Source organism: Cygnus olor, chromosome 1 (genome assembly GCF_009769625.2).
Source record: "Cygnus olor isolate bCygOlo1 chromosome 1, bCygOlo1.pri.v2, whole genome shotgun sequence".
NCBI lineage: Eukaryota > Metazoa > Chordata > Aves > Anseriformes > Anatidae > Cygnus > Cygnus olor.
The window spans coordinates 112,287,651-112,302,957 of record NC_049169.1 but is presented as its reverse complement, the minus strand read 5'-3'; the positions used below and the strand labels follow the sequence as shown (position 1 = coordinate 112,302,957).

At 45.6% G+C, this 15,307-nt stretch overlaps 1 protein-coding gene across 5 annotated transcripts in view; it reads left to right on the top strand.

Moving 5' to 3' along the window:
• RUNX1 (RUNX family transcription factor 1) overlaps nt 1-13,507 on the top strand; it is a 171,129-nt gene extending 157,622 nt beyond the window's left edge. For 4 of the 5 annotated variants that reach the window (XM_040545378.1, XM_040545379.1, XM_040545380.1 and 1 more), the window contains 2 exons: nt 7,499-7,660; nt 10,515-13,507. In XM_040545378.1, coding sequence (XP_040401312.1) covers nt 7,499-7,660; nt 10,515-11,008 — 656 coding nt within the window. In that variant the 3' untranslated portion in view covers nt 11,009-13,507. Of the gene's footprint in view, nt 1-5,175; nt 5,903-7,498; nt 7,661-10,514 lie in introns of those variants that run through there. The other variant, XM_040545382.1, reaches the window with a different exon arrangement.
• The last annotated feature ends 1,800 nt before the right edge of the window (nt 13,508-15,307 follow it).

Below are 15,307 nucleotides of genomic sequence, written 5' to 3'. Positions count from 1 at the left end.
TAGCTGCAGCTCTCCGGGGTGACTCATACCTTGCAAGACAAAGAACAATGCATCCTTAATTTGCAAAACTCAGCTTTCCAACTTCTGTGTGTCACTGGCACTGAGAGACTGCAGTTTGCCCATAATGCCATCATGTTCTTCAAAGCAGCAGTGACGCCAGCCCAGAAGGAGTGTGCTTACTCAGTAGGAGAGATGGTTTATATTTCATTTGAGCAGCTTATGTACTAACCTGCTAGGACAGCACATATGCTGATTGTGAAATCAGAGTTTTCACAGTTCAGTATTTGGAGCTGTCTGCACTTCCTGATTCTGGCACCAAGTTAGCAATGAACCCTGAGTACTTTTTTGGGGGGCCCCCTCCCCGCAATCACTTACCATTCCTAAAATGCCACTTCGGTGCTTCTTTACTGTGTGTTGTGCATATGCAGTTTTGCTAGTCCAGGCAGTTCATTAAGGAAGCTTTAAACTTGAAGGAATATTCATTGCTCCTTCTGTCCCCAAAATACACACAGCAGAACAGGTGCTTTCTTCTGCTGCCGTTGGTAGCACTTCCAGGCATCTTAATATCACCAGAGCGCTTAATTTCTTGACTTGGACACAAAGAGAGTGAAGGAAATTCAAACAAATTGTTAGGATGCACTGATTTGTTTTTTTTTTCTCTTCCCTGCCATCAATTTCTAAAGAAAAGCTAAAGAAAAATGTTCATATAAGATTTCTGTTCTGTCGGTGTGGTCAGCACTGGAGGACTGATATGCTGAAAAGCACTGACAGATTTGCACCATTTTCTTCCTCTAGACCCTTTCTAGCACAGTGTTGAAAAGAAACGAGCTAACTTGCTAATCCGGGCCACAGAGAAGACCAGTGGGGGATAGGTTACACATAGAAACTGAATACAAAGGGGAGCGAAGAGCAAAACTGGTGCTCTGCACCCCAGCACCTGGTTACACCACTTTGTGTCTGTGGGTTCTCATGGTCTTCTTTACTTGATCCTTCTCAGGAGCTGGCACCTTCCTGTATGTCCATGCCATACCTAGGATACTTTGGAAGTTCTTTGGAAGTTCGTGGCAGCTAGAACCAACAACGTCAGCAACTGGTTTGGGAAAGGTTTCTGCTTGAGGTTCATATTTGTCTCCGTTAGTCTCCAGAGTCTTATTCCTCAGTATGGGGAAATTCTCTCCTCCTCCTATCCCACAGGAGATTTTTTGGAAGCTCAAATGCCTCTAGATTTTCTCTAGCCTTTGTAATACCCCACAAAACCACAGTAATATTGAACTAAAATGAAAACAAACACAGGTAGGAGGTCTCTGCCAAAGATCTCTCTTCCAGAGAATAGCTGGGGATTTGGGTGGGTTCCCCTCCCCATAACTTACACATTTCCAGGCACACAACGTGTCCGTCGCTGTTGTTCTCAACCAGAATAAGTTCTGTCACCTGTTAGCAACCCAAAAGGGGCTTTTCAAGGCCACGGAGAGGAGTGAGTGCTCATCTCCTATAAATTTTCCGTGGAGATTAGAAGGCTTTGAAAAACTTTGCCTGGGGGCAAATCAGAGCTCTCACCCACCTCGATGAAACCTCCTGGCTGCTGTGCTGGGAGGTGGTTCTGCGGTACCACAGCGGTTTCCACAGCCGGGCACACGGAGGGAAACCACCCTGCAGGCTGGAGTCACTGCTGGTGGAATTTTACAGTTGGCTCTGTAATTTTCCAGCTCCTGGTGTTCCAGCGCTGAGAGGTACGAGAATACCAGCCTTGTGCGGCGGCTGCCACAGCTACTGCCACTGCTGCTGCCAGTGATGGACTGATCCTTTGGAAAGTCCCCCTTAGTTATGCTACTGACTAATTCTTCCAGCTGCCGGCAGATGACACCTTTTTACGGTGCTGTGTTAGTGTCCTGGTTTCAGTTAGGATAGAGGATTTGCTGGGTCCCGAGGGAGGGAGGGAAATTGAATCGTTTCGGGTGCACTGCTTTAGAAAAGGGCTTGGTCGGACTCACGCAGGAGTGTGCGCTGCTCACACCTTCACCTGAAACTTCAGGGGCCGGGGAGGAAGAAGAGAAAGCAATCGGGAAGAAGAGTCAGGGAGAGACAGGCAGGTGAAAGATGCTGGAAAAGGTGGGGGAGGAGGAAAGGACGAGCAGAAGGTTTTAGGCGGGCGGTATCTTTCTCCTGAGCATAAAGCTGCATGGAGTATTTCTGTGCTCGCAGTCCGTTTCCCCTATTAAGCAACACACCTCTCTGAATGAGCAAGTCCAGTCAGGACCATTCCTGCCTTACGCTCAAAGGAAGGCAAAGTCACACTATAAAAACTGTTTCCCTTTGGACAGATTAGCAAATCAGACCGGGGAGGGGAGGCAGACGAATCCCAGACTCAGAAAAGCTGTTCAAAGCAGCTAAGGATCCTGCTCTTCCCTTGTCTGCCTCCGAGTTGACACCAGGAAACTAATCCCAGCTTTCATTCACCCCGTCTCTGCCAGTTGCTGCCTTTATAGTGCTTGCCAGGACGGCGGGGGAATTGCAAAGCCCGGTGCTATGCGACTTTCGGGGTTTGTTGCGTATGACTGACAGAAATTTTTGCAACTCGAGAAAAAAGCCTGGCAACAGCAGCGGCTGTTTCGCAACGCATCTTCAGCTCGCCACGCCGAGGACGGCGGGATCCTCACCGATGCAGCCAGCGGCTAATTAACCGCTCGCTCCTCGGGGCCGGCTTCTTCATCTCCCCTGGCCGGGGCTTTGTCAAATCCCTGGCAGAAGGCGCACTGTCCCCGTAGCGATGCTTCCCGAGGCGGAGGGGAGCTGGCAGGGCAGCTGGCAGGGCAGCAAGGGGAAAGCGGCGAGGCGTACCTGCTGCCTCGCAGGCCGCTGCCGGCTCCCGACGCGCGCCATCGCCTCCTGACTCACATCCTGCTGCTCCTCGCAGCGGCTTCCAGGAACACGCTGTATCATACTGGGATTTGGCCCCGCGGCCCCGCTTGGCTCGGAGGCAGCGGTGTCTGACCTGCAGTGACACGCCGAGAGCCGTCTCCCTCGGCCCCGCGAGCAAACGCAGAGCGGAAGGTGTGCGGGACCCAGCCACATCACCGGCGGGCGGGTTGCCCTTGCGGCTCGCAGGTGCAGCGGGACCTGTTAGCCGGTTCGAAGTGGAAGCTGAAGTGCAGTTTGTGATTGGGCTAAAAGGCGTGAGTTTATGCTCGAAACACGCAGCCACCTTCTCGACAGCCCGCTGTGGCTCATTACATTCATCACACAGCACAGGTGAGGGGATAGGAGCGAACGCCTTGACTGCCATCCCACGCCACGCCGTGATCCCACTGCCCCGGCCCCATTTACACCCCGGGGTGCTGTCCCCCTCCTCTGCCCCCATCCCACCCCCCAGGTCCAGCCGGTGCCGCGCCGCCCCCTGCCGGTGCCTTCATCACCCCGGGAGAGATGCTTCCCCGCGCCCCGACGCCGGTTTCGTTCACCGACCGAGCGTTATGCAACGTTTGTAGAGCTTAATTGCGGGTTTAAATTTTTTTTTCCCCCTCTTTTTTTTTTTTTTTTTTTTTTTCAAACGAGCCGAGCGCAACCTTCTCGTGGCAATAAAACATGACGAGGCTTGAAGGATGGTTCAGTGCTTTCTGCTTAATAGCTTGTTAGGCATGAGGCTAGAGGCCGAGAGCTAGTGACTAGGCAGCAAGGTGTGAATTATTGCACCATAATTCTCGCCCTGGAGTGGTTTATTGCAATTAATAACTGTTTTCATGTTTTTAAATACATTTTCTCACACCATAAAAAGCAGAAATGGAAAGTACTTGCTAATGGGAGAAATACCGGGAGAATTGGGCACAGCTCACCGACTTCCTTGGGTTCGTGCTATTTTGATCTGCTTTTAAATGATTTTGGAGCCCCGCTTGGCTTTAACACCGTGTGGGCCCAAAGCCCTGTTATTTCCCTTTGTTGAGGCAGCTCTCCCTGCAAATCTCTTCACAGATATTCGGAGCTGGGAAGCAACTCCCGTTTATTTTCAGTGCATTTTCACCCAATTCACTTCAGCCACACAGATCCATACATTTGGTTCCCTGCGGCAGGCTACTAACATCTGAGAAGTGCATTTCTTTATTTTGAAAGCAGAAAACAGAAGAGAGCAATACATTCAGAAAGGGTTAGTTGTCTTTTGTGTGTGTGTGTGTGTGAGTAGCCTAATCCTGCGCCAAATTTGAATCTGTTCCAGTTTAATTTAGGGTAAGCTGAAAGCTGAAGAAAAGCAGATATCACAAAAATAACAATATTCTTTGAGACCCCTACTCCAGATTCTACTGAAGCTGTTGGAAATGCAGACCTTGCCCTGACTGGGAGCCGAATCTGCCTCTCAATAGTGAAATGCTGCCATAAAAATGCTACTACAGTGATTCTTTTCTCCACTTGTTATTAAACAACTGTGACGGTGATGCCTGGGGTCAGCCAGCATAACCTGCTTTCATGTGTGTATGTAACATAATATGCTATATTAACATCCCTGAATAGATTGCAACTTAACCAACCCAATGTCAAAAAAAAACCTGATCTTTAGTATCTAATAGCAGATACAGGGACTGGGAATACAGGTAACGAGATGTAAAATTGATCGGTAGTTAGAACTTTCACTTAAGAAAGACTTAATGGGATTGTGAGATTAATAATGGGGGGTTCTCTGGCTGGCTGTCACTGTTTCAAATACCCCAGAGGTTGGTAATGATAGCAAATGGATGAGGCGGGTCAAATACCCTGGTAGGCTCTTTCCGGATGTTAGTAGACGTGTATTTGGTCCATTATCCAGTTTCCAGTCGGGACACAGCATGAGGCTAATTCTAGTCGCACCAGAAGAGAAGAGATTGTATTTCATTTTAGTCCTGTCGGTGTTTAGTAAAGCTGTGACAAGGTCTTGCTTCCCTTTCTGCTACTGCAGCTGCTGCTGCAGCATTTCCTGCATCTTCGTCCCCTTGTTTGTATGCTTATTGCACCGGGGGCTGTTTTATGGAGCGGGATGGAGTTTTATGGAGTTTATCCTGTGGACGCTGGGCAAGGTACGAGACAAGCCCATAGCCCCTGTCCTGAAGAGCCAGCGATGAAAGAAACGAGAGAAAAGTGGCAGACAGCTGCCCCGCCAGGCAATGGAAGTCTGCGACAGGAGAAAACAGACAGCATGTTCTCTCCTTTCAGTCTGAAAAACAAGGATGGGCGGCAGCACCACCTTCGCAGCTATATAGGTCCCTCTGGAGGCAGTGACTTTTCCCCCTCTTCCCTTCAGTGCTAGGAGCTGAGGACCTGAGAGCAAGTGATAAAATATTTCCAGTCAAAGGCGCTCGGCTGCAAAATAAACAAGAACAAATACTGGGGACGTGGCCAACTTTAGGATGTGCTCCACAACTCTCCTTGTTCGAAAATAAAGCTTCCCTGCAACCACAAAACAAGGAGAACGGGAGCAACGTGGAGTTTCCTCCCTCCTGAAAAGGCAGAAAAGCAGAGAGGCCGTGGCCCCGACTGGAACCTCCTTCTGCAGTGGCAGCGTTGGACAAAGCCCTTGAGAGAGCGGTGGCGGAGAGGAGCCTCTGGCTCCTGTGGCGTCAGCCTTGGCGGGACACGCCAAGGACTCCCCGGGCTGGAAGACAAAACTATGGAGCCTCCAGCCCAGGCCTGGGGACCTCCAGCACACGTATCACAGCCCCAGCACTCGGCTGAATTGCTGAACTGGGATCAGTGGGACTGGGTGCTGAAATAAGGCAGGCGCGATTTAATTAACCCCATTTTGGAACCGAAGCACGCGATGTCGTAGCATTACAAAGCTTACTCTGCCGAAGGTTTGTGGTATTTATCCTAATGCTTCCCCTGGAGATTGAATTCCCTTGTCTGTTTCCCTGTCATCTTTAATAAACACTGTCCATACATTAACAGCGAGATGGTGTTATAGTTCAGAATGCGGCAGGCTTTGTGCCTATGTCTTTTTGTTTGTTGCTACTAAAGCCCATTTAATCCAATTGGATGTTGCTTTTAAAACATGAGTCAACTGAATTTATTTTTAAGGAAGTCTGCCTAAAGAAAAAAAAAAAAATATTGATAATATCTGATTTTGAATATGTTAGTCAGCAGAAAAATCTTTAGGAGACTTAAGTTTACTCTGCAAATGCCTTCACTAGTTATTTTTGAAAGGCTTGGAGTTTTGTATAAATCTTACTTTCTAAAGAGATGAAACAAACAAAATGTAAAACTCATCTCCATAAAGCACAACAAAATAATAATTTCCAGATGGGCTTTCTGATGGAAGATCAAAGTCCTTCATCTCAGACTTGGGAAATTTCCCTTCCATGCTGGTATCAGTTTTATCTGAATGCAGTCCATCCAACATTTGCTTCTTTCAAAAAGGCAATTAGCTAGATGAAGCTGCAGGAGACCGCTCTTAGTGCTGAAGAAAATGGAAAAAGATTTTGCTAAAAACAGTAAAAAGTGTTGTGGGTAGGGAAGGGGGGTGGATTCTTTCTCACTTTGAGTTATACAAAAACTAGACATTTCTATACACTCAAAAATGCCAGTTTCATATGCAAATATTAAATAAGCAAAATAGAGTTATTTCTACATTGGTGTGACTGGTTTGGACAAACTCCCTGCTATGCATCTTTGATTTCAAACGTCTTGGGGCTAGAAAATAATAGGCTAGTGCTTTTCCCTATTTAAGTAAATGTTTTACGCATCTATGCGGTTTGGGATTTTGCTTCCAAGCACCAGAAACTTCTCCTAAAAGCCTGTACTTGCAGAGCTTCTGCGTTTTCAGCTTAGCAGTTCCAGTTTGTGCCGGGGTTTCTGTTCCCCAAGTTCAGCCACTGCTAGTAGATGCACCCCTCCCTCTGAATTGTATTTCTATATTTTATGCATAGTGCATGTGAAATAGATGTACAAAATACCTCTTTCTTCATTAAGGCTGGGATTTTCAAAAGATGGAGGAAGACAAAATCCCCAGTCCTAGCCATCCAATTCGGAATCTGCCTTCTGGAGGAGATTAGTCTCACTCCCCTTCTCTGTCTCTCCGTCTCTCCCACACAGACACATTTTCATCTTGTTTTTCTCTCTCTGCGTACATGCTTGCACAGAAGCACTCACAGCTCGGTATTTCTGTCTTCATGGTGCCATGCAAGACATGCTTTTTTGGCAAAAAGGGCTGTGAACACACAGCCTGAAATACTAATGCATCCCAGAAATGAGTAGTCTTTCACCTCGGAAAGCTTAATCTCAGCTTTCCCTGACCGGTTTTCACTGCCTACCGACAATGGGAAAAAGCAAAAAGCTTCACAAGAAAAAAAAATCAACCACTCAAAACTCCCAGATGCAGAAATAGTGTTTTAGAAAGCAATTCATCTGTAGGGGGATTCTGGAACTGAAATGTAATTACGTTGGCATTTAACTTTCCACGTCCACCACGCCGTTTGGTTCGCATACTGGACTGCAAAGTGTTACCATTCAAAACAGCCTATAGGTCTCTTTCTCATTGCAGACACGAGGCAAGTACAGCCGTCTCCGCCGTGGTCCTACGACCAGTCCTATCAGTACCTGGGCTCCATCGCTACCCCCTCGGTGCACCCTGCCACGCCGATATCACCCGGCAGGGCCAGCGGCATGACATCCCTCACCGCAGAGCTTTCCAGCCGCCTCTCTGGTAAGCGCCTGAAAGTCAGTGCCCTGCTCCGGGTCCTGCTGAAGCCCCTGGCTGATGCCCAAGCAAAACGGGTGCTGCGTCCTCGCCTGCCGCCACAGCTTTTCCCCTGTGCCATTGAAGCTTGTGCTGGGCCCTCTGTAGCGAGCCTTCCCTAATGGTTTTCTGGGATTTGTGCAAAGAGCGAGGGAGTATGGTTTGGGGCCCAGCATGTCGTTGTTGAAAGAGAAAAGAACAGGAGAAAGTAGCACTTTGAAGATGTCTGGAACTATTAAAATCATTTAGATAGCCGGGGAGCTGTCGTATCTGCCAAGAAATGAATGCCACAGATACTTCAGTTCTGTTTCCTCCCCTCACTCTAAATTCAGACCAGAGTACAGCAGATTATGGGTGGACACGCTGCATGCAGGATAGTATTTTTTGACATTTTAAGTGTTGCGCTGTACTGTCTTGTTACATCTTTCTCAAATTGTACTGCTGAGCTTTACAAGCCAACATAAAAATATGGTGTGGAAGTGAAAGCTACCCCCGTGGCTTGCACCATACTCAGCTGACCATATGCTGACTCTAACCCCACATATTGAACCAATATGTGTGTGTTCAATAGCAGGAATTTTCCTAAAATGAATGAGAGCCATATAATCCAAATTTGCACATGGCTTTTTCAAAAATATCTTATTTGGCCGCACATATTGCTCTCATTTGAATAATCAGGGCTTCTTCTAAGATCAGAGGGAACCACTTAAATGTGCTCCAGCCTGTCCTGTTGTTGTCATTATTGAACCTGCTTTGGAAGAGTCAAATGGATGATGCCCACCAAAAGAAAACTATTTGTTAGTGCTGGGTGCTAATTACATCACAGACCTACCCAAAAAAAGCAGGAACCCTTTCTTGGGGGGGAAAAAAAGAAAATATATTGTTTAAAAAAAGTCCATAAATATCCACATTTTTCATTGAAGCACTTTTTCTTTTTTTTTTTATGAAAAGACTTCTTTTTAATTTTCCCCCAGCTCCTTCTGTACATGGAGGCTCATCTCTACAAATCTTGTTTTTTTATAATGCTTCTGAAATATTACCTCTACATTAAATGGCGTTCATTACTTCCAGAAAAATATTTCAATGCTTTCTCCCCAACCCCGTTACTGTCACACACATGTGCTGCCTATTTAAATTCCGCATTGTCAAACAGACAGCAAGTCTGAGGGATTTTAGGTCCTACCATCTAAAGACATGGTGCCTCACAAGAAAAAAGAAGGCTATGGGACATACTTGAAACACCTTGACATTAAGTTTTGTTATTCTGCTGTTTGCCAAACTGGGCAGAAGAAACCTGCATCTGACAAGTGATGTGTCTAGGCAGTTTCAAGAAGTTTGATTTCTTTCTCAGGAATGAGGTGTGGAAGCACCATTTAAAATCTGGCAGGTTGTCAGATGTCACCTTCAACCTTAGCTATCCTTAACCTCCCGCCATTCCACACCATAGCGTATCTTGCTGTGTTAAATCTAAATGTGCTTGGGTTTGGGGGAAGAAAGTGTCTTCAGGGGTCCCACTGATCTTCCAGAAAAAAAAAATAAATACGGAAGGCAAACTCAAAAAGGAAGCATACAGCATGCGTCAGAGCTTTTCTAAGAAATTTGTAGAAATTCATCAGCGTGTTGGCTGCGCGGTTGATGAGCTTTCAGAGCTTGGCGCTGGAGTGTGTCTGCTCTAGCTTTAAAACCAGTCAGAGCCAAGAGCTTTGTTTTCTCTCTGCTTCTTCTCATGAGTATTTCCTTCAGCGCATGGCTCCTGCCGACTCCACGCCTTGTCTGACAGGAGAAGTTGTCTTCTGGAAAGATTTTTTTCTTAATTATTATTATTTTAATCATGCATTGCTGCCAACTCTAGGGACTGACACCTTCCATTAATCTGAGTCATGATGAAGGTTCTTTCTAAAGAGGCTATTATCTGCTCTTCTTGTTTAATGCTTGCACACCAGAGAAGGAGATGGTGGGACTGGGCATCCTTTCACTGATATCAGACAAAGCGGAACAGAATTTGTCCATCCTATAAAACCTCCGCTTAGCAGGATGAGACAGGTTTCTAGTACAAATGAAAGGGGGAAAAAAAAGTCCAACTCCGAAATATATAATTCTGCTTTAAAAATGCATTGCTTTTTTATATCCTCATTACAGCCAAGATTCTCAGAAGTTAGTAACAACTGTGTAGACGTTATATGAAGACCCAGATTCAAAGACCTTAAATGAACCTGATTTTTCTTGACTTTGGTAGTGTTGAGAGTCAATGTGGAACTGTGTTCCTAAGTGCTAACAGCTGGGCTAAGCCTGTGTGTGTAGACCTTGCCTGTGTATGTTTGTGTACCCAAAGGACAATGTGTGCTCCAGGGAGCCTCCCGTTTGAGTCAGCAAATAAAACTGGGAGCAAGGAGAGACTATGCAGAAGCCGGACAATTTGTATTTAGGTCCCATCAGTGTCCCTGGTGACTCATGTGATTCTGAGCAAGACAGATCTGCATCCCCATTCCCCACCCAGCCGCTGAGGATGAGGACACTGGAACTGTAAACAATTGTATGTGCTGTACGGTCTTTAAGAGCAAGCGCATACACATACAAAACAAGGTGAGAGCTTGGCACTCCTCTTTAATTGCTGCTTTACTGAAATTAATCCAAACATCCAGATCTGCAAGCACTACAGTGACTGTGTTAGAGATGAGGTGAGGGACAGCTCTGTTCTTTCCCCAGCAGCACCACTTTGGCTAGCTGTAGAACAGGGTTCAGATGTTGATTATCGCCGTGAAAAGGTGAACTTCTGCTCCGCCAGCATAACAGCTCTCTGCCTTCCTTCCCTGTGATGCAGGTGCTTCCGATTTGACGGCATTCAGTGACCCCAGGGTGGGGATCGACCGCTCCTTCTCCGCGCTCCCTTCCATTTCTGATCCTCGGATGCACTACCCAGGAGCGTTCACCTACACGCCGACGCCCGTCAGTTCGGGGATAGGAATCGGTATGTCTGCCATGTCCACGGCCACGAGATACCACACTTATCTCCCGCCTCCATACCCCGGCTCCTCTCAGGCCCAAGGTAGCCCGTTCCAGACCAGCTCACCCTCGTACCACCTCTACTACGGAACCTCGGCTGGGTCCTATCAGTTCTCCATGATCTCAGGGGGAGACCGGTCTCCCCCGCGCATCCACCCTCCTTGCACCAATGCTTCCACGGGATCAACACTCCTCAACCCCAACCTTCCCAACCAAAGCGATGTGGTTGAGGCAGAAGGGAGCCACAGCAACTCCCCGACTAACATGGGCACCACAGCAAGGCTAGAGGAAGCGGTGTGGCGACCATACTGAATGCATTTTAAGTAGTCATGGGCCAGGACTAATGTGCTTTCGATATACCGATGCCCGTAGGTATCCCATAAACACCTGTCTTGCTTGTGGGCCCTGCCATGTTCATACATCACTTCCAGAAGCAAACTCTCCAGAAGTCAGCGCTCCCAGGAGCGGTGGCGTGTGTTGGCCAGCCAGCTGTGGGGCTGGAGAAGCAGCGTCACGCCAACAAGGTACCCTCTCGGGGGGCTGAGCTTCTGGAAAGGAGGACGTTCAGGTTGGTGGCCTGTAGATAGTGAGGGTGGGTAGGAAGATACCCAGTTTGTTTCCAGGCCCGTGGCTTTCAAACGTGCCCGGGCTTGAAGGTCTCCACAGCCCTAAAGAGTTTCAGTTCACTTCTATTTTTAAGACTTAAGACCTAAAAGAATCTTAGTGAGTTTACTGCATCTTACGGACATATTAACTATAAGGAAGTATAGGAAGATTCCCAGAGGGAAACTGTGAACGCTTCTGTTTTAGCAATGCTGTGAATGAGAGGTTTTATATGTTGGACTTCACCCATTCTTTTTTTTTTTTTTAACCATGTTGTATATTCCAAAGAATACGGAATTTTTTATTGCTGTTTGTTTTGTTTTGGGTTCTTTTGTTGTTTTTGTTTTTGGTTTTTTTTGGATGCAACTCATCCTGCTTTGCATCTAATTTGTTTTATTTCTCTTGGCACCTTATAAATTGCAAAAAAAAAAAAAAGATTTTACTTTTTTTTGTTGTTTTAATCATGCTTGCTTCTTTCTTGCTTTGTCAACTGAAAGAATCAGCCCTTTTTCAATAAGTTAATTTAACTTTTTTCTCTTGGACTTTTTTTTTTTTTAATACAACGGCTACAGCCTTGGGTCATTTTCAACTACTGTACTACTTTGATGAGTTCATTGATATTTATGCTTGATATTTAGACTTTTCTTATTTGTTGATACTATTATTATTTAAATATGCCTATATTAAAAAAAAAAATTAGCAATTGCCTTTTTTGGTAGCAGCCAAAGTCAAATTTATCACATTGAAAAAGGCTGGAAAAACGATGGGTAAAGTGACCTCCTAATTACCTAGAAATATTGTTTACAATTCTCCCTTTCATTTTACTCAGCTAACTGGGCTCTGAGCCTCAGAGGTGTGTAGATGCCCTGTTCTCACTGAAACGACTGATGCACCAGAAGCCCCGTGAAGGCACTGTGCCTCCCCACCCAGTGGAGTCATCTCTCCCCATCCTTTCCTCACTTTTCCTTCATCACCAGTGGTGATGCTCAGGATCAGTAATCAGGAGGTACATATATCATAAGGCAGACTCTATATTCTCTCAATTAAATACATCCTCATACGGTCCCATTCTGCTGCTGAGCTTCTCTGGGCTTCCTAAGAACTCCAGTAGAGGCCTTATACATAGTCTTTCAAATCAAAAGGCAACACACGGTTAGCATGGCAAGGGTGAAGTCCTGGCTCTGCTAGAATCAACGTGAGACTTGCTCCCGGCTCAGTGGAGCCAAGATTTCTGTGCAGTACAAGAGCCATGTTCCAGCCTACTGGAAAATAGATCAAGTCATGCATCGCAAAATAGCTCGGACTGAACAGGGTTGTCAAGCTCATCTGGAAAGCAGGCCAGCGAAGAAGGGGCCTTAACGGTTCCTCCGCCACCAAATTCTGAGGGAAGAGGAAGGAGATTTAAAACTGGTGCACAAACTAGTCTGTCCTGTAGCAAATCTGCAAGCCTTATTCTAACAGCATGTTAATACAGAGTCGTCATCGTTGCCCATCGTTACAGCACAAACATATCAGATGTCACTGTAAAGTTTATGGCACTATTATATTTGAGGGTTTGGTCTGAATGCAGTTGTTGTACTACTCATTAATTGCAAACTGCTGATGTTGACACGTGTGCGTTCCAAATGATCTGATTATTATTTAATGTACCTCTTAAACGAGTGAAACAATTGCAGGTCAACTCAGAGAGTATTTGAAAGCAGGACTTCAGATCAGTGTTTGATGTTTAAAAAAAAAATTAAAAGGATTCAAATTAAAAAGATCCTTGGCTGCAGGCAGCAAAACAGCTGGACTTATTTAAAACCATTTGTTTTTCAAGTTTTCTTTTTTTTATATATGATTTTGCTTCTTTGTTTAAGACGGATGCAGTAGCACTTTGGTATTGAAAAGTTACAAATTGAAGAATTTACATTGTCAATAAGGTCATTTTTGTGCAGAAAATAGGGAGTGTTTCAAGAGATCTCAGCAAAAGTTCAAAATGGTTCTGTTAAAATACATATATGGCCCTGTGCTTTTAATTCTGCATAATATTATTTATCATTTTCTAGAGTTTGCTCTGAACAAAAAAGGCAGAAAACATCCAAAAAATGATACCAGAACAGTTAAAAATGCATTTTGGAAGTATGGAGACCTTGCTGAATATGGAAATAGAGAGACCCTACCTGTTGTGACATTTTACATAGTTAGAACCTCACCTCTTCAGTAGCCTAAAAAAAAGTCCTTCATCACTAAACAGTAGCTCTGTTGCAGAATTCATCTTACACGTTCTCTGTCGCTGTGCAATTAAAACCATTGCTGACCACAGCTTTCACATCGGCCTTGTGACCGGACCACCCAAGTGCGTAGTGCTGCTAGTGGGAACCCAAAAGTGAGGGTGAGGAACCACAGGGGAGCTGGATGCCTCGGCTCGCAGGGCACAGCTGCAGGTGGCCGGGTGACTTCAGCCTGGAGGCAGGAATGAGGTTGGTGTGGTCAGTGCGCTCCCAGGCTGGTCTCTCGCCACAGCCACAACTGCTCTCTGCTATAAAGCCCTTTTCCCATTTTAGCCCTTTGTGTTGTGCTGTCCGCTTCTGAAACTGAAGCATCAGGGATCCAGAAGAACATGGCATCTCTCAGCCGGGAGATCAGGCCTAATACGTAATGTTTCTGATGGCTACGCATCTGCTGTCTTCTTGCTTGCCTCAAAGCCAAACTTTAATTTTACACTCCCTGGTGTGAACAGTATGAGAAAGTGCAGAGTTCGCCACCACACTTACCTGTGTCTGCTGAAACGTAACCAAAACCTGGATTTCCCAGCCCTCACTTGTGATAATTGCCAGCAGCTAAACTCCCGAGTCTAACCTCTCTGTGCATGTCAAACACGAAACAAAGCAGTGCCCTCTTCACAGAGGAAAACCTAAGTTTATTATCCCTTTTAATTACTGTTTAATCACTGTGGGCTACAGTGTATTCACACAAGTGCTTATGAGACACCACAGTTTACTCAAATCTCTATTTTTCTAGCCATCCCCGTCCCACTAAGGACAGCAAAGATCTCCGAGGCTGTAAAAATTCTCTCGTGTCATTCCTCTCATGTCTTAATAGCACTTAGCGGGCAGAAAGAGGACGGTTAGGTGAAACACTTCCGCCATTCTCGTCTCCAAATTATAATGTATGAGTATATATTTTTATATATATAATATATATATATATTTATATAGTTTTATCATCCCGGTTGCTGAATGGAATCCAAAAAGCACTGCTGTGCTTCCCTTTGCAAGTCACAGTCAGCAGAGTGCCTTAGGCTCCTTCCCCGACCGACACGCAGCTAATGGCAGGTTGTGTGTTCCTCTCACAAGACACGGCCCGTTGTCCAGAGGCAGCCTTATCAAACAACTTCAAAGTAAACACAGGGCCCAGCTCTCAATTGTGCCCCTTACTTCGCTCGTAAACAGCCTTTTTGCTCACTTCCAGAGTTCCCGATACGCTTCCAGAGCAATGTCAAGGAGCTTTAGTGCAAAGGGGAGGCAGACGCAAGGAGCATCACCGCTACTAAGGGTTTCATTTGTAGAATTATGCCAAATGAGCTTCTGGAAAGGAGAAAAACAGTTTCCTCCAAATGGCCCACAGTCTTTGTCAGAGTGTTCCGAATTGCCTGCACTCTTGAAACATTCATTACTGCTTTCTGGATGACCTTTTCCATTTGGGTATTTGAAGATTCAGGATAAGTGGATCGTTTTCAATTCGAGCAAAACACTTTCTTGTTTTCCTGCATCACAACATTCTCATATTTTATTTTTGTTAACCTTGCTTGGTCAGTACTGATCACTTGGCATTTTTCTCCTTGTCCTAAGAGGGTTGCATCAACAGAGTTACTTGTATTTATGTATGTAAATAGATTTCTAAAGCTTCATAGCAAAATATTTAGTGCTTGTAATTACTCCGCGTTTTTTTTTTTCATTTTCCTGTGTTTTTAATGAACTTACCTTTGTTTGCTTAAATACTGTAGTGAGACTTATTTCTTTCCAA